Below are 18,780 nucleotides of genomic sequence, written 5' to 3'. Positions count from 1 at the left end.
ACCCTCACCCCCAACAAGTTTCTTCTCAAATTTAAATGGAACCTCCCGTGCAGTCCCTAAAGTCACCAGAACGCCCCTGCACGGCCACTTCGGGGGCGCTTTCGGTGTGTAGACGAGCAGCCCTCGCAGCAGGGCCCGGCGCTGCGGCCTGTGCCGCGGGATCGCGGGATCGCTGCCTCGCTGCCTGTCGGTGCCGCCGGGGGCTCCGCGGCCCGCCCCGGCCCGTTCGGGATCGCGGGGGTGCGGAGCGCGCCGGGTTCCGCGGGGCCCCCGCGCCCTTTGTTCCCCAGCGGGGCAGCCCGGCCCGCTCGCCGCCGCCCGGGTGCGCGTGCGCGGGGGCGCTGTCGGCCGCGCGCGTCGGGAGCGCGCGCGGCGGGCAGGGCTGCTCGGGCGCGGCCCCGCGGCGGCGTCTCGGCGGCGGCGCGAGGCGGGCGGGCGGCGCGCGGCCGGGCCGGGCTCCGAGCGTGTCGGCGGGAGCGGCGCAGCCAGTCGGGCCGCAGCGCGATCGGGGCAGCCAGGCCGCCTCAGCGGGGTCCCGCCCGGCACAGCGCCCGCAGGTAAGCGCGTCGCGGGGGGAGGCCGAGCGGCCGCCGACGGGCCGGCTCCCCGCCCGGCTCCGGCGCGGGGCCGCGGAGGAGAGCGGGGACAAGGCCCCGGCGCGGCCTAGCCCTGTTTCCTGCCGGCGCCCGGGCCCCGCGCCGCTGCCGGGCCTGAGGAGCGAGGCGCGGCGGGGCCTGCGTCTCCCCGGCCGGGCCTGCGCGTCCCAAGGGGCGGAGGGAAGCGGCCCCGCGGCGGCCCCGAGCGCGGCGGCCGGGCTATTGTGCGGCGGGCTGAGGCGCGGCCCGGCCCGGCCCGGCTGCTGCGGAGGCCCCGCCGCGGGGCTGCCCCTTTGTGGGGCTCGGGCTGGGCCGCGCCGGGCGCTTTGTGCTGCGGAGCGGGGCCCGGAGAAGGTCGGCGGGAGGGGCGGCTGCAGCAGCGGGCCCGGCCCCGGGAAACAGGTTGTAAATGGGTCGGCCGTGTGTGACATGCCCTGGGAAGGCCGCTGCCTGCCGGCTCTAATCCGGTCAGAGCAAAGAGCGGGGGGATTCTCGCTCATCCTGCGGGTTCCCTGCAGAATTAAAAGCCCGGAGACCTTCGTGCCTTCCCCGTCTCCACGGGCTTAAACAATAGCGTTTTGTAGTGAAAGGCAAAGCCTCCTAAGTGTTTATCAGGAGAACCAAGTTTATTTTCCGGTGGTGAACTGACGGTGCTTTTATTGTAAGCTCGCATTTTATTTGTAACCACAAACGTACAATATTTCTCCAATATTTTCTCCTCAGTCTCTTTGTCAACCAGTCTGGCTGAGTAACTACCTTTTCCCTGTAATAAGCAGTTCATATATACTAAATAAGTAGATAAAGTGACTTAATTTTCTGAACGTGGTAGATAAGTGGATGTTAGGAAGCTCGTAGCTAATTGGAGCAGGTCCTGAAGGACGAGGGATATTCCACACGTGGGACATAGTTTCAGTCGTCTGCTTATCTCCCTTCTGAACTTGGAGGCGAGCACGGTGCATTCCAGAGGGCAAGCAAAACAGAAAGGACTCTGCTCAACCTGAGTTATCCAAGCTGCTCTTCAAGAAGCTTTGAGGTGTTAGAATACAGGTAGACTAGTACAGAGGCTTTTAGGATAAAACTTGGATCTCTGGGCTAGTCATCTGTTGCAGAAAATAACTTTGGGGAGTACATCTGAAGAATAAATTGATTAGTTCTACTTCTGTTTGTTTTACAGTGTGACGTTGGTGTGAAAATTGAGCGCTAGAAATGATAACTGCATTAACTTCAATGGAAACTAATAAATAGCTTTAGCACTTTTCACAGAAGTGAAAAATTATGCAGGAAGGCACAAGGATAAGAGTCATCCATCAGTGGTGTAGTGTTAGAAATCTGTTGCTACCCAAGAATTCTGAAACAGATGAAATGGTGAGCATTTATGTCTTGAAAGTGCATGTTATGACCAAGTATCTTGTCCATTAACTCATCATTTCTGTTGGTAAAGTTTTAATGCGATAGTCTAATTAGACTGTACTGGAGGAGTTAGCTCAGAAATTCAGTGGCTCTGGCTAAGTAGGTGTGAGGTAAGGAAAGCAAGTATTTTAAATAACACAAGTACTTTCCATACTTAGGTTTGAGTGTAGTTGCTGCTGTCTGCTTGGTGTGAATTGAGAAAGAGATACTGCTCAAATGTCCAAAGACACCTGCCTCCAATGGGGAGGAGGGGCGAGCCTGGGCATGTGCGCGCAAGAAGCAGCTCTTTTAGGTCTGAAAACAGTTTTATGAACGCTTATCTTCACGTGAAACATTATGGAAAAAACCACGTGCAACTCTTACGAGAAGCATGATGTTCTGATAAGTTAGAATACCTTTGCTTTATTTTTCTGCTTGTAAAAGTGTTTGAAGTCTTGTAACTGTCAGTTTTAAAAGCTGGACTGAGTTTTGCCAAACAGATCGTCAGCGTGTCTTGCTTTAATGGTTGCTGCGTTTTGAGGAGCTGAGCTGAACCAGAATAGTCAAGGTGAATCCGTGGTGTCTGAAATTCCACACACACATAAGGAACTCAGTTCTGATGTATGCACATAGTCTGCAGAAAGCCTGAGTGAAAACTGTGTCTGCAGCTGCTGACTGTAGTTACCTGAACCCTCAGCGATGCTGACAAGTACCACCTGCTGCAGTGACACACTGGCAAGTCTGGCTCATCTGAGCCATCTCAGAGGGCCCAAACCTTAGGATCCCTTCTCTGAAGTTTACAGTCTAAAACATCTCAAATATCATAAATGCAGGAGTTTGTTTTAACTTTGTTTTCCTTTGCTTTGGCTTTTGAATGAAAATCAGCATTAAGTGAAAACTAGTTGTGAATAAAATAGTCAAACGTAAAACCATTTTGACCCTAACAGAAATAACACCACAGGCAGAAACATCTTAATAAGATGTTTTGTTTCATTAATAAGATAATTTGTTGTAGGCAGTTTACCCTTTTTCAAAGTGTATGTACTGTTCTTGTCTAAAGTGTACCATGTCACGGTAAAATGCAATTTAGGTGTAATGTTTTCTGTGTACAGTATCACATTGTGAGCTAGAAGTGGAGAAATATGTGTAAATATGGTGGTGTTACTGTGAGATGTCACTCCAGGTTTCCCTCAGGTTTTCCTGTTAGTGCTTAACTGTATGCAACAAAAATCTTCCCGAGTCATTGGCTTGGGGTTGTTTTATACCATGCCATAGTGTGTTTAGCTGTTTAGTAGGTAAAGATTAACGCCCCATTTGTACTCTTCTGTTTTATACCACACTTCATATATGTATATGCTTTATAGTTCTAATCCAGACTGCATACTAAGTTTCTGTAATGTCCAGGACAACTATTTTAAATATAGTTTTAAATATATTTTTCAATATCGCCTGTTTGAGTCAATCTATAAAAGGGTGATTCTCTGTGTTGTCACAGGGGTAATGAGAGATTTGGTTACTAATTCCGCAGTACTTTAATCAGATAAAGTGCTAGATAATGATAGTTAACCAAATGGTGCACTTCTGATTTTGGCTTGTTTTTCCGTGCAGAAACTGCATACGGAACCTGAGGTTGGCAGTGTTTTCAGTGGGGAAGGAAAATATTGTTTAAATGGTATTTGTCCTTTTGCATGTGGAAATGCATTTTTAAAGCTTACTGTGGATATATTAGTACAGCGAAATCAGTTTTAAAAGAGCAGCAAATTCATCTACAGGCCATTGTTGTTGACCATTTCCTTTTTTGCTTGCCTTATCTAGAAACAGGTTTGTATCTTTTCTCATAACAGTTGATGACATTGCTGAAACATGAATTAAAATAAGGAGAGTGTAGTGATAACTTCTGCTACCTAAAGAATTACTCATCAGCTCCTGTAAAGTGAAACAGCAGTTCTTTGAACTTTGGTTTGTGTGGCATGGTGTCTTTAAGTTAATATTTTAAAGTTATTCCCTGCAGTTCTTGCATGTAGTGCTAAATGGAGCAAAAATTCATTTAGTCTTTGGGAAAGACCATGGTGGCTTCTCAGTGTTTGTTTCTTTGCACGCTGTCAAGGAGGAGAATTTAGAATGCCACGCTTTTAAAGAGTTCTTTTCAAATATGTGTTTGGATGAAATATGTCAAGTGAAAACTGTATACGAAGGAAAATTGTATGTTAAATTTTGCTAATGTACAGGTTGTCAAAAGGCGGAAAAGGCTTTAGCTGGAGTAGGAGCATTTTAAAACAATTTAGTGTTAAATTAGAGGAGGGGAAGCTTGGAAATAAATTCCTTTAGGTAAATATTGCTAGAGCTTAAAAATGTAGGTGTGTTAAAAGGCTTATCTTTGTGGTTTCTGTTTATTCTCTACTACAGATCTTTCCTGAGTGAGGGTTCCGTGTTTTTTGTTCCTTGCAAGGAGATGACAACTCAACTATGAGGTTTCTAAGTTGTGTTTTATAAGTCTTAGTACACGTTGCTTTATGCTGAAACGTGGTGTAGCTACTAGTTTGAAGTGGGTTTTCAAAGTTACATTTTTCCTATGATTTTTCTAAAAGCCTGCGTTAGTTCTAAAATATGTGGTTAGTTGCTGTTAACACATTGGTTTTGGGAAAGAGCAGCAGAAGCTGTAGCACTGCAGGAGCTGTAGTTCTGCAGCAGGTAAAGAGTTTCTGCTCAGGCTGCCAGTGATAACTCGCAGTGTTGCTGTCACCACCGTGGAATGAAACGGGTCAGTTTTAACTCCGAGTTTAGTTGAAAACTCACCACCTGGGTAACTAGTGCCCAGTTTCCAGAGCATCTCGCTGCAGATGTCACCGCTGTCACTGCTAGGGCAGAACGGGCTCGTCCTCCGGTGCCCACTGCGTTTGGTGCCTTTTGCTGCGGGCACTCGTGTGTAATAGTTGTGCGAGGCTGATCTGGCTGAGTCCGTGACCTCAGAGGGAAGGAGAACTCGTGGGTTTGGTGGCAGGTTGCTGTTGGTAGCTGTAGAAATGGTGGGACTGCACGGACACCGTGTGTGTGACTGCAGTCCTGGAGCCTCTGTTTGCTAGGCCGTGCTTTGTGCTACACATGGACCATTTTCTTCAGCTGTTTGCAATGGGATCTGAAAGCTCATTAAAAATCCTGTAACTAGGCAGTTTTTAAAAGTGCTGTTAAAATAGTTAAGAACCTTAAAACATGCAATGTTGCTACTTCTCTTTGAAAACTAGTGACTAACTCTCTGTATCAGCTTAGCACCAAAACCTGAATCCTGTCCTCAGATCTGTGAACATGGACTCCGTGATTTTTCTTTTTTTTTTAAATTTCATATCTCCTGAAAATTTTTTGATAGGACTCAGAATTTACTACAGTCTTATGATCAGATATATTAATCTTATTAAGTTAACCTAATATTAATCACATTTGAAACGTATTTCGATGTGTGTTTGTGTGTTGACACATGTGTAACCTACTTTAAGCTGTACAAGACGAGCTTCTCATGTTTAACTTGGACTAGTTTTTAAATTCAGGTCAACTTGTTCACTTTTGCCTATATATGAGCCATAAGTCTTGTGTCTTTCCTTCTTATGTGGCTGTGCCTTTGTCTTCTTGTGAAAGCTGTCAAAATGCTCTGCTCAACTAATATTTTGATTTCCAAATGACTTTATTTTAAACTATATATGTGTAATATGTACATAAAAGCATTAGAGTCACAAAATGACTCATTCACAGGGATTTTTTTCCCCCTTTTTTGTGCATGGAGGTGTCGAGGCAGTTGCGAGTTAATTTGTGTGGGGTTCATCTCTCCGTGGCTGATATCTGTGTGATTACGCAAGTCCATTAGGGATGTAATTTGAAGACTGGTTGCACAGGTGTGGCTAGGGAATAAATTGGCTGGCAGATGTTGATGGTGTACTATTAGATTTTAGTCTGGCTTTTTGCTAGGTCAAGTGTAGTCATTAGAAAGGAGATTTTACAAATGAAAACTATGCATTCTGTAACAGAAGTTGAGATGGACGTTCTTCTAAAACAGCACCTGTAAAGTAGGAATTTTAAGAGCACTTTTACGTGAATTAAAACCAGCTGCTACCCTAAAGAGCTTTACTTTAAAATCAGGTGTTCCATTTAAGGAAAAGTTGTTCCTTGTGCAATCGTAATTCTTCCGTGGATGTACAGGTGCTCAACTACTAAAGGAGGTGAGTGTGGGGAAAAAGATCATTTCATGGAGGCCGTTCCTTGATATGCATATGAAAAGTAGACTTAGGGTTGCCTGTGAAACTTGAAATTTTTTATTTCCTAATTTTTGAATGCTGGATCTTCCAACCTAATATATTTTTATAACATTCCTGTAAAAGAGAAAGGCTAAAAAGTACTGGAGGTTTACAGTGTTGCTCTAGACAGCTGGTCATTGTTAGGATTTGATGTTCAAGATTCAGCACCACAACATAGACTCAAGTTTTGATTGAAGCACATAACAGAAGATAGGACAGTATTTTGCAGAGAAGGACGTAGTGATAGGTATTGAATTTAGAAAGTGCTGATCAAGAAAGCGTGAAGTAGCAGATAGATACATCTTCTCCTCTCATTTCTAAACCATTTCTAATATATTGTGTTCTGTTTTCTGATGCAGACTCAGACCTGACTTCAGAGTGACAATGGTTGAGTGTTAATTTTGTATGCCATGAAGCATTTCCCAAGCAACACAAATAAGTGACATCGTGAGTGTGTTTTACTTAGCATTTGAGACATACCTGATCAGAATTTAATGGCAGTAAAAGAACACATAATTCTCTTGCCCAGGAGCTCTTTTTCTGCCGAATTTTAATCACTTGTTTCAAAAGCTGAGGAGTGGAATCTGCACAGAGAAAGCTGAGGGAATTTTTTTGGCAATACAAGGATCCCTCTAAAGAAACGTTCCTGTATTTGCTTTCCATAAAATGTCAGTGTGGAGTTGTTGTCTCAGAAGGAGACCTTCAGATTAGATACAACAGAATTAGTGAGAAGGGTGTTGCCTAATTTGTGTCTTTGATATCCACTGGAATGAACAGAGGGCAATTACCCTATGTGAGCAGGGGCTGGGGAGTAAACAGGGATTGAAGACTATTGCTGACTGTAAAAACCAAGATGTTAAATAATTTAATAGAGTGTCTTTTAGTGGGTAATGATATTTAGTTATTATGAACCTGAAGTAAATTTGAATAGGGTCCACAGAGTTAATTTGGAATCCTTATCAAGTTAATTCCTTCCCTTTTGCATTAATGGCTGAGACTCACAGCTGCCGATGGTATTTTAAAACCTGCAAAAGACAGGGAAGTGCTCGCCTGTGGTGACTCAGAGACTTGTGACCGAGCAGGAGCCAAACCCAGGTCTCCCATGTTACCGACCACTAATCTCTTTTTTTTCCCCAAGGTTTCAAAGAATGCTCAGTTGCTCGTGTAACATGGTGATCTGTGGAGTCAGCAGTTCAACCCCTTTTTGTGTGCTCTGCCTCAGGTTGATAACACTTGCTGGAAAAGTGCTCTTATTTGTGAGATAAAGTCACGTTTTCAAGCTGATGTTTTCCTGGAAAGCAGCAGGGCCGTTGCTTTGTGCGGGAGTGTGGCCATGGTAGACTTGTCGGTAGCCAAGTTTGAGAATTTGAGTTACATTCTAATAACAATTTGAAAAAAATATCTTTTTAATAGTGGCAGTTGAATGCTTTTGCAACAATACTACAGAAACTACAGCAGTAGTTGATTCAGAACTGATGAGTGGGTAAAAATGAAGTCATTTAACCATATGGGTTTGAATGGAGGCACATGTACTTCAAAGCCTGGATGCTAGAAATAAAAGACATTAGAAGATGAGAATTGAAAGAAATGAAGTACTGAAAAGTTTGGAACTGTCAGAACTGTGAAAATGCCCCTGTGTTTTCGCACTTCTTTTACTAAGGTTGTATATTTATTACAATGCAAATAATTCCAGTGCTCTTTATTTTCTACCCAGAGCGTATCAACAAAATACAAAAGCCTGTGTCCCATCTTAGATTTCCATAGCTTTCCTTTTGAATTAGGTATCCATAGAAGGAAAATCTTACTTCCAAAATGTAGGAATGTCAATTTTTAAACATCCTATTTTGCTTTATAATTTGTTGATGGTCTGAATTTAAAATGTTGCGTGTTTTATTCTCTTTGCATTGCGTGATAAAGATTCTGTGTAGGTTAGTATGAGAAGTTCTGAAAAATGAGTAGTTCCTGGTGAGTTCAAAGTGAGGCCTGCGGTGTCACCGCTCCGTGCCGTGCGGTGCTGAATGTGCTGACGTGCAGGTTTCGTGCCTGACGTACCTCGGGATCTGTACCCTGGAATCTCAGCTCTCCGGGCCCTCCCTCCGTGTTCGCTCACCCTCCGCAGGTCAGGTTGCCATTCTTCACAGGGCTGCGCTGTCAGCAGCGCTGCTTCCAGGAACACCGAGCAAAGAATAAATCATTATTTGAGGTGGAAATACGTCCGAACCCAAGCGATGCACAAGATGGAGAGATCTTTATAAAAATAGTCAGCATATGTAATCCTGTGCCGCCGCCTCCTACAGAGCTACTTTCTGTGTGGTGATGAGTCTCTTTTATAGGCCAGGTCCTCCTTGATCAGCTCTGGTTATTTTGGTGCTCTGCTCCCTAGTGCTGTTTAGTTACACAGAAAGAAATATTGAGTGTAAAACAGGTCTGGAACTAGAATCGGAAGAGTTATCGCAGAAAAGCCTTTGAACGTGGGGGTGCATGGCAGGGCAGGTGTTGGAGCGGAGCCCGCTGGAGCCAAGGTAGGCGCTTCACGGCACACCCTGCGCTGCCGCAGACACCGCACGGTGATGCAACATCGCACGGCAGTTACAGTATGCAGGAGCAACACCGGGCTTGCGAAAGCAGAGCCAGGGCAGAGACACAGCCCCCAGATCCGTACAACCGGTAGGATTTGCTGTCAACATTTACACAGGGCTTTCTTTGCTAATGGAGCGTAGCTGTATGCAGAGCCCATCTATGGTATCTTGTAGAACAGAATTAAGTGCTTCCTGCTTCAGATACTTCTGAATGGTTGTGTATGTTACAGCATGAAAAATAACCAGCTTTTTTTCCTAGTACTATTACTAATTCAGTTCGTAGATGATCCTCCTGTGTGCCTGCCTTACTTTTTATTGCAGCATGCTATGTCTGGTAAGATGTAAATGTCTGCCGGTGTTCATAGAAATTACTGTCAGAAGATCATCCTGATGGTGCTCAGTGCACTCTGTGCACGGTGAAAGGAAATGAGATATTACTGAAAAATAAAATACAAACACTGTTCCCTGTTATTGTTTACACAGAGTTGCCTGTACTTTCATATGAAGTTTTTCTTTGTTTTGTTAGATTCTGTGGTTTCTGCCGGCTTTGTTTTGAAACTTGTACTTCTGCTTTATCTCAGCCTCACTGTGCTCAAGCTACGGCGAAAGGTGCCTTGAGTGTGGTGTCTGAGAGGGTGAGCGTGGAACAGCTGGGAGCTCCTACCATAGGTTATGGTGCTGTAGGTTCCATGTGTGTGCACACTGGGGGTTCAGGTGTCCAAGCGGCACTGGGGACACACGGCAAGAGGTGACTTTAGTGGCAGAAGCCGCTCAGGTGCGGGACTGTGCAGTGGGGTTCTGTGGCACCGCCTTCGCGCCTCTCCGGGAGCTGGGACTCAGCAGAGGCACTGAGATGAGCTATTTGCTTGTTTTAAAAAGGAAAAATATGGTCATGTCCAATTTGGAATTGACTCCTCATCTTTTTAATGCGTTTGGGTTTGCTTTTGTATTTAGAGAATTATTATTTTTCTCTGTATTTTTAACTACCTGTAATTGAAAAGGTCATTTCACAAGTTTGCAGCTTAACTTTTATTACAATAGATAACTCAATATCAATAATTTTTGCTATTGTTACTTATACCAGTTTATTTTATGTATTGCTGTATTTTAATTTTCTAGCACTGGCATTCAATATGTTGGTTTTCGCATAACTTGAATTTTCAAGAATTTCCTTTATAGTTCCCTTAGCTTTTGCTTTCTACACTGCTTCCTTGCCTTTCAAGCTCAAAAGTTGGTGGAGATAAACATCCTATTTTGCTTTATAATTTGTTGATGGGCCGAATTTACAAAACAACCTGCTTTCTTATTTATTGCTACTTATAAGACGTGAAAGCTGGGATGTTCTATGATCATATACGACACAATGAGTGGTCCAGACTCAGGTTTTGCTATTGATCAGACATTTCCAGTTTTCAGTTCTAGAATGAAATTTGGGGGTTTACCAGTTAGCTGTTTTGTTCTCTGAGCTTTGTTGCTCAGTTTGTCTTTCTTTGCAAGACTGGAGTATTATAGTAGTATAGTTTCTGATATTCCATGCTAACCTGGATTTTGATTATCTAGAATATGGAAAATTCTGGTTGGCTAGAGCACGGGTTATTCCCTTTTTAAAATGGATTCTTTGTTGCATTTAAAAATTAATGCTATAGTCATGGTAGTAGTTGCTTGCTAATATGATTTCATGTTGTTGTATATCTTCTACAGGACACTGTTCCTTCTTAATTTTGCATTATAAAGTTGTTGGAATGAAAATCTGTGATAGCTAGAAAAAAACACCTTCTGGGTCGATATTTAATATTCCAGCATAGGTAGACAGGAGAAATAGTTAATGATAGCGATGAGGCGGGAGTCAGACAGCACCAGCCAGGCTCAGGTTTTGTGTTGGGTTAGAAGCAGGTCGCCGTCGTTTGATGGCCGTAAGGACAGTGTTTGTGTTGACGCGGTGCCGTCGGTATCTGTATCTGTGTGTGCCACAGAGCGGGCGCTGAGTCTGGAGGAGCTCTGGGCTGCCCACGAGCAGTGACTCAACTGCTCACCGTGCGGTGTCCGAGATAACGCGTGACAGCCTCAGAAACGTGGCGTGTTCGTGGCTGGTGCCTCACTGCATGCTTATCTACATCCAGTGGGATTTCCTTTCCTGATGATTGGATATGGAGGCGTTAGTAGGGAATGTCTTGAGGTGCAAGAAAAAAAACTGCCTGCAATTTCAGGTGGGCCGGGTCACTACAGGGTGCTGGGAATTGTGGTCATTTGGTATGAAAAGGAGATGAACTGGACAGATGACATTTTGGGAAAGGAAATCATCAGGAGACTTGCCTCAATTTTGTAAAATTTTTTGGTCTTGTTTTATAATATTCTGTTACATTGGATTGCTCTGGCTTTTGGTTATTATATCATAGAAGAGAAGCCCCGAGGTGTCTGAAATAACAAATAGCGTATAGTTGAGGGACATTAAAGACAATGGTGTGTTGAAAAAAATCATAATTAAAGAATCAAACCCAGAGTGTATAGAGGCTAACAGGTGCTAGGTAGTTGGTTAATAATGTACATAGTGAAGTGTGTTGTGGGAGTTGAGCAGTGGGTGCAGGGGCTGTGCGCACAGACTGCGGTTGGTGTTCACCGGCCAGGCCTTTGTGTCCAACCTCTCCTGGGAGCTGCGAGACACACATTCATAGACTTCAGAATGGAAAGCCTTGAGCCCCGATGTGTCTTTTACAATTTAAATAGAAAATCAAAAGATTAATTAAAAAATATATTCACAAGCTATTCTGTGGGACACTCGTGCATAATGCTCTTAATGTTGCGTGTGTTTGATTGCTCAAGTGTGGTGGTGAGGGCAATATATAGTATTTTGGCTGGAACCTGCTTAGACCTTTTTTGCTTTCTACTTTGCTGTGCATCAACAGTTCTGAGTGCCAGAGGAGACAGAGGAAAGGTAGATTCCCTGGAAAATTATTTTCAGAAATATTAAGTATGTGTAGTTTAAAATCTGGCTTCGTTGTGCTAGAGATGTTGCCCTCAGCAGTTCAGAGCTTCATAATTGAGTGTCTGTGGTGCAAAACTACAGTATCCTAAGAATTTTTAATATAAAATTAACCTAATACTACTTTAAAAATTGCAAGAAAGTTCCCTACTTAAAATAGACTGCAGCCACTTTTTGATCAGAACAAAGTGTGCTTTGTAATTACCTTCATTCTCAACATAACAGTCACTCGAGACTTCTGTTTCAGTAGCACTTGAGGTTTTGTGTGCACAATATTCAGTACTTCATGAATACCTGGATATGTGTACATGCCCCTTTCTTGCTTTTATTTATACACGTTTCTTTCTTCTGCTGTATTAATGAAACCTTCCTTCTGCTGCCAAAGAAATATTGGTGACTTTTCAGTTTACTGTTTATAATCTACAGAAGTTCTCAATATTAATCGTACAAATAACTGATGATATTGGTTGATCTTTCTGTGTATTTTTTTTTAAAGTTCTTATTTACACCTTTCAATGAGTATTTTCAACAGTCCGTTTAGCTTTTGAGTTTTGACATTCTTTGGCTTTTATTGCATCTTGACAATAGCAACCAGTCAGTATTATTTCCAGCTTTGAAAATACTCTAGTCTCCAGTGCTCTGGTTTTTAAAAAGTCTCATTTTTGGATACGATTGTAGAGTTGAAAAAATTGAAAGATTTTTTATTACTTTGTTGCTGGCTGTAATACGTGAAGAGTGCATTTTGGATGGAAGTTGCTTATTTCAGTGAGTTCTGCAATGTGTTTGAAAAAGATGTTATTGCATCACGTACAGACATTGTGATAAGGCATTTTCTCTGTCCTTGCATCACTCTTCAGCATTATATAGTGACATTTTTTCCCCTTCCAGCCATTAAGATGACTGTGCAGAAGTTTTGTGGTTTTTTTCCCAGAACTAATATTCAGTTACTCTCTAAAGCAAATTAAAATGTCAAACCCAAGTGTGCTATGTTTGATACGAGTGAGGGTTTTGGCGAAGTGCCTCGGCTGAGCACTTCAGACAGTGAATTGATTGTGTCTTCCCATTCTCACTGATACAAACTTCCACAATCTTCCGTTAACACAACTCATTCAAATAATAAGAAAGCCTTTTTAGAGGTAATTTTCTTCGCTCAGATACAGTAGCCTTACTTTTTATGCAACTGGAACAATTTATTGCAGTATTTTCTTCTGTTCCCCCCACTGCAATGTGTACTTCTGTGACCTTACCATCATTACACCTCTATTCCATAATGCCCAAGCCTTGCTGAGCCCAGCGTGTACATCACACAAGCAGGGTGACTTGGTTTCCAACTCCTTTATCCTTAAACTGTTCTAGTTCTTGTAATAGCCCATGTGGATATGCAAATATGCCACATTATTACAAATCTGTTGGTCTTGCCTTTTCTTTGAGGTTATTGTGCTTGTGTGTGATTGAATAATTTTTACATAAATGGAGAAAATTAATGTTGGGTGGGTACTGTAGAGACCCACAGTGGAAAATGCTAATTCGAGCAGCATCTTTGAAATAACAGGAACGAGCAGTGGAATTTGTGTATGAGGAGAGTTTTGAATGGAATCTGTAGATTTTAAAAATAACAGCTTAGGGAAGATGATCAGATCAGTATGTGAAGAAGCACAAGTAGTGACACGTGTGATCCCAGGCCGCTGTCCCCCGGGCTGTACGGGGAGCTGTGCGTATGGACACGGGGGCGGCAGCTCCCCGGGGCCAGGGGGCGGCAGCTCCCCGGCTCCGTCCCGGCGCTGCGGGCGCTGCAGGCCCAGCCCGGCCCCTCCCGCCCGTCCGGTTCCCGTGGCCGCGCCCGCCCCTGCGCGCCCCCGCGAGCCGGGCAGCGGCAGGGCGGGGCCAGCGGGGCAGCCAATGGCTGTGTCGGGGGGCGGGATCATCGGGGGCGGGACTAACGGGGCAACCAATGGCGGAGGCGGGGGGACGGTGCCGGAGGAGCCAGCGCGGCCCGGCCCGGCGGGGGAAGCTCGGGAACCATCTTGGGGCGCCGGGGCCTGTGTGCGGCAGTAAATGGGGGGGTCGGGCCCCAAGCGGTACCGGCAAAGCGCGGGGGACCGCGGGGGCTCCTCCAGCGGACCCGCCATGAGCGCCCGGGCTGCCGATGGGGCTGCCGATGGCGGGCAGGTCCGCCTGGCGGTGCGTACTGCGGGCCTGCGTGCCGGGGGGTGACACCTGCCTGGGGACAGGTACGGGCTGAGCCGGGCTGGGGGATCCCCATGGCCCCTTCCTTAGAATGGCCTTGGGAACGGTTTCATCAACAGGTTGGTGCGTTCTGATGCCGTCAAGGACAGAGTTTTTCTTGATCTGTAACAAGCAAATCTGAAATGTTTCCCTTCTCTTGGTTAGTTTTTTTCAGATTTGCACGATCTATTGAGTAATTTGTGTTGTAGGAACTAATGCTTTTGAAGGTGACACCTAGTGTACATTTGTCAGTGTTACTTTGAGACTCATCCTCAGTATGTGTGAACAAAGATAGCATAATAATAAATATGGCATATAGCAGCTTTTACATTTAGTAAGGTTTTTGTAACTGAAAATATCCTTAAACTTTATTTCTAGTTCTGTGGTTGTTACTTGTTTTGTAATTGCCTGGTTTTGATAGTTTGGTGGGTTCAATGTATTACATTGTTACCTTGGATTGATTTGTATTCTTTAAGATAGCTTTTAAAAATGGACTTCTTCGACTTTTCCATCATGACGTGTTTATTATTCATCTTCATGTTAACACTAGTGATGAAAGCGTAGGCTTTGAGCAGGCTTAGGCTTGGTGATTACAGTTCATAGCTTTATCCAGTTTGTTCCTTGCACACTGATCGGGATGGTTTGGTTGGCAGGTTCCCGGTTCCAGTTCCCTGGATCCATGATCTCCTGTCCATAGCTCACAGAGCTGGAGTGGGAAGCATAAGACCTTTTGCAGAGGTTGTAGGTTGCTTAATTTCGCTGTTAAAAGGCTCTGAGGGGTAATTAGAGCAGAGCTGGTGGGGCTGCCGGGAGCTGCTCCCGCTGTCTGCGGTCCGGCAGGACGGGGGCAGGTAGGATGGAGCACACACAAACTTGTCCGAGATGTGTGTGTTTACAACATCTGAATGGAAACACTTTTAGTAATTTACATATGAATATGCCCAGGATTGCTAAACTCATTCTAAGCCAACAGCGGGATCAGAATTCGTTCTCCAGTGTACAATTATTCTCAGTGTAATTAGTTCTAGAGCGTAGAACTGCATTGTGTCATGGTGAGCCTCCCACCCCCGGGTGCTGGGGAAACACAGGGCAGTGCTCGCTTGGCAGAGCAGTCGTATCGTTCGGATCTCCTCACAACAAGGCGCTGTGGATCACTGTGGATCACTGCGGATCACTTCCCCGAACACGTGTTTCATTTGTCACACATGCCTGCAACTTCTCATCTAGGCTGGAAAGTAGGAAAATAAGGCCAAAAGATACAAACATTCCTGTCATATCTGCACGGTATGAGTAAGGCTCAGTGCTTAAAACCACTGTATGTTTGGTTTTTTGGGTTTTTTTCCTGAAGTCCGTCTGGGATGAGATGATGCTGTTGTTGGGCATGTGAGACTCACAACATCGGTGACTGAATACTGAATTGTAGACACTCGTGTTTTTCCAGCTCTGGGCTGGGGATAGGTGCTTCTGTAGAAGGATTTGAAATTGCCTGTCTGTGATTAATTTCTAATGTCAAGAGATAAGTTATTTTTGATTCTGGAATCCCGTCGTTCCCTGGCTCCGTGCTCTGCGCAGTGCACGTCCTGCACAGGCACAGCGTGCTGCTTTGAGGCACCAAGGATGAGTAAATTTGTGGGGAAATGATGCTAAATATGGGAAGCTTGCCTATGGCCGAATATTCGCGTGTCAAATAGCAAGGAGATTAAAGATGAGGTTTATTTTGAGAGCATTTTACATACGTGACAGAGCTGGTGTACTTGGAGAGGAGCACTGGAGAACTTCACTGTGTAACGGAAGCCAATTTTGGATAGCGTTGTACTGAACTGCAGAGATAAGGTTTATTTTTTCAAAGTGGAGTGTTTGTTTTTTCTGGTAGTACCAGTAGTTTCTTTTGCACAAAGGGGGTGCAGGAAAAAGTGTAGCATCTGTTGAATGGTTGAGGAAGCGGTTGGGTACAGGTGTTCCCTTTTGTCTGCAGACATTGGAAAGGAGAGAACATCAGTGCGAACTCCACTGGCTGCAAAACTTCGTCAGGAGCATCTTGTGGAGTTACTGGGAGTGTTTGAGGACTGACTTGTTCAGATTCTCACATTCGGTCGTTTTTGTCTGATTTGGGAAATTCAGGAAAATAATTGCTTTGTTTTTCTTAATGGTATCTTCACAGATGGTTTAGTTCATGAAGCTGAAGCAACCATGAGCTTTGCAGACTACAGGCCTTAGTAACAGAGTAATGAAAATGTAGAGTCACTGTCCTATCCAGGGAGAAGCAGCAGCGCAGGAATCTTCTCAGCTGTGTTTTCCCTCGCTGCTGTTTGTCGGTTTTTAGAAACAATCACAGATTCACGGCATGGTTGGGGTTGGACAGCCCCCCACAGTATACAGTCAACATCATTACTGAGATGGTCACATCTGGAAGTTTAGTTTTTCATTAAAAACAGCTAGTTTCTCCTCACTGAGTACACAGCAACTTAAAATGCAGCCTTCGAAGTGTTCCGTAGCACTCCCAGTTGTTACACACCAGGGATGTGGGTGGAGTATTTCGTAAATGCAGTATTTAAAAACCCTAAAACAACAGCAACAAACACCTTTAAGGATTTCAGTTACATTTTTAGTGTATCTTCTCTCACTTGCAACTTCCAATAGGTGAATTCCCCTTTAGAACAATTAGCAGAACCGCTTCACCTGTTCGGTTTGCATATTGTACAAGTGTCTGTATTGGATGTGGCATAACTGATGTTCCAAATGTAATATATCCACAGTTTGAATTACATGTGTTTTTTTGCTTCTACCTGTATCTATTTTATTCGGATGCTTCTTTGTAAATCAAATACTGCATGCGGAGGAACATACGTTTGGTTTAGCGCCTCACTGTCCCTGTGTCCTGTGTTGCAGAGATGAGCCGTCAGACGGCGACCGCGCTGCCCACGGGTACGTCCAAGTGCACGCCGTCGCAGCGGGTGCCCGCGCTCACCGGCACCACCGCCTCCAACAATGACCTGGCGAGCCTCTTCGAGTGCCCCGTGTGCTTCGACTATGTGCTGCCGCCCATCCTGCAGTGTCAGAGCGGCCACCTCGTCTGTAGCAACTGTCGCCCCAAACTTACGTGCTGCCCGACTTGCCGCGGCCCACTGGGCTCCATCCGCAACCTGGCCATGGAGAAAGTTGCCAATTCTGTACTATTCCCGTGTAAATACGCCTCGTCCGGCTGCGAGATAACTTTGCCGCACACGGAAAAAGCAGACCACGAGGAGCTGTGCGAGTTCAGGCCTTACTCCTGCCCGTGCCCCGGTGCCTCGTGTAAATGGCAGGGCTCCCTGGATGCCGTGATGCCGCACCTGATGCATCAGCACAAGTCCATCACCACGCTGCAGGGAGAAGACATCGTGTTCCTCGCCACAGACATTAACCTCCCTGGTGCTGTTGACTGGGTTATGATGCAGTCTTGTTTTGGCTTTCATTTCATGTTAGTATTGGAGAAACAGGAGAAGTATGATGGTCACCAGCAGTTCTTTGCGATCGTACAGCTGATAGGAACCCGCAAGCAAGCGGAAAACTTTGCGTATCGGCTCGAGCTGAACGGTCACAGGCGGCGACTGACTTGGGAGGCGACTCCTCGCTCCATTCACGAGGGAATCGCGACAGCCATCATGAATAGTGACTGCCTAGTCTTTGACACCAGCATCGCACAGCTCTTTGCAGAAAACGGCAATTTAGGCATCAACGTAACTATATCCATGTGTTGAAACGGCAATCAAACCCCTTCAGGCCAGTGTTGAAAACGGTTGAGTTTAATTTAGCTGAACTAGGGTAACCATCTTTGACTGTCAAATTATTGGGTAGATGGAGGGTAGACGTAAATGAAGGTAAATAAAAGGAGAGGCTGGTAAAGTACAGGAAGCAGTTGCATGTAGTAACACTAATATATTTAAAATAAGTCCACAGTAAACCACTGAAAATATATATACACCCGAAATGGACATCTTTTGTATTAAGAATCGATTCTACAGGACATGTTGTAAAATAATTCTAAAAACTCGTTTGTAGATTGATTGTACTGTTGACGAGGATACTGTTTCGTGTTTTCGTTTGTGTTTTCTCCTCCCCCTGACTGACAAGCCATGCTGAGCGGTCCGTGCGGCCGCTGCTTCCCCTCCTCCCACCCCCTTTGTAAGTCACTACATAGTATTGCTGCTGTTTGTGTATATTTTTTGTGTATTTGCTAATTTTTATTAACTTCTAGTTTTTCATTAAATAAATATGACTTTCTTTTCTGTAATTCAGGTTTTTCTCTTTTTTGTATCTTTTTAAAACTCATTACAGGTGTCATCTTTTGATAATGCATAATTGCTATGGTAAAACTTCTATTTCTGTATGTTTGGTAAATTTAGTCTCCTTCCAGTAGTCAGTTCATTGGTGATACTGTTCTTAATTGAGCTGCTTGGTGAATGTACTGAGCTCGAGAGGAGTCCCTGTGTTCAGAGATGTATCAGGAAAGAAAGCTCCTTTAAAAACAGCTCGAGATGTTGTTGTACTTTGAGTTATCTCCTGACAAAAATGAACAATTATTAAGAATTTTCCAAATTTAAAAAAAAAAAAATCACATTTCAAATTTAGAGATGCTTAGAAACTTGATTGCAACCTTGTGTTTGTTGGTTTTGCAGTACAAAGAAGGTATTGTCTTACACAGTATTTGTAATTATAAAACCAGACCATTTGTTTCTCTTTTTTTT

General features: G+C 44.4%; 1 protein-coding gene across 4 annotated transcripts; it reads left to right on the top strand.

The window, feature by feature from the left end:
* The first annotated feature begins 401 nt into the window (after positions 1-401).
* SIAH1 (siah E3 ubiquitin protein ligase 1) lies at positions 402-18,326 on the top strand. Of its 4 annotated transcripts, none has more exons than XM_065848521.2 (2): positions 402-557; positions 16,943-18,326. In XM_065848521.2, exon 2 carries the CDS (start codon positions 16,945-16,947, stop codon positions 17,791-17,793), a length of 849 nt encoding a protein of 282 aa, XP_065704593.1. In that variant the 5' UTR covers positions 402-557; positions 16,943-16,944; the 3' UTR covers positions 17,794-18,326. The 4 variants fall into 4 exon arrangements, with proteins under 4 accessions (XP_065704593.1, XP_065704594.1, XP_065704591.1 ...); XM_065848522.2 differs by lacking the exon at positions 402-557 and adding an exon at positions 13,848-14,008; XM_065848519.2 differs by lacking the exon at positions 402-557 and adding an exon at positions 13,848-14,058.
* Positions 18,327-18,780: the final 454 nt, after the last annotated feature.

The sequence above is a fragment of the Patagioenas fasciata genome, chromosome 13 (genome assembly GCF_037038585.1).
Source record: "Patagioenas fasciata isolate bPatFas1 chromosome 13, bPatFas1.hap1, whole genome shotgun sequence".
NCBI classification, from domain to species: Eukaryota; Metazoa; Chordata; class Aves; order Columbiformes; family Columbidae; genus Patagioenas; species Patagioenas fasciata.
Note: the sequence above shows the minus strand (reverse complement) of the source record. Positions and strands in the feature narration are given on the sequence as shown.

What these genes read in the sequence shown, in the direction of transcription:
- SIAH1 (XM_065848519.2), top strand. Translation starts at nt 13,974, where the DNA reads ATGGGGCTGCCGATGGCGGGCAGGTCCGCCTGGCGGTGCGTACTGCGG. An exon ending in TGACACCTGCCTGGGGACAG is followed by an intron (nt 14,059 to 16,942) that starts GTACGGGCTGAG and finishes CCTGTGTTGCAG; the next exon opens with AGATGAGCCGTCAGACGGCG.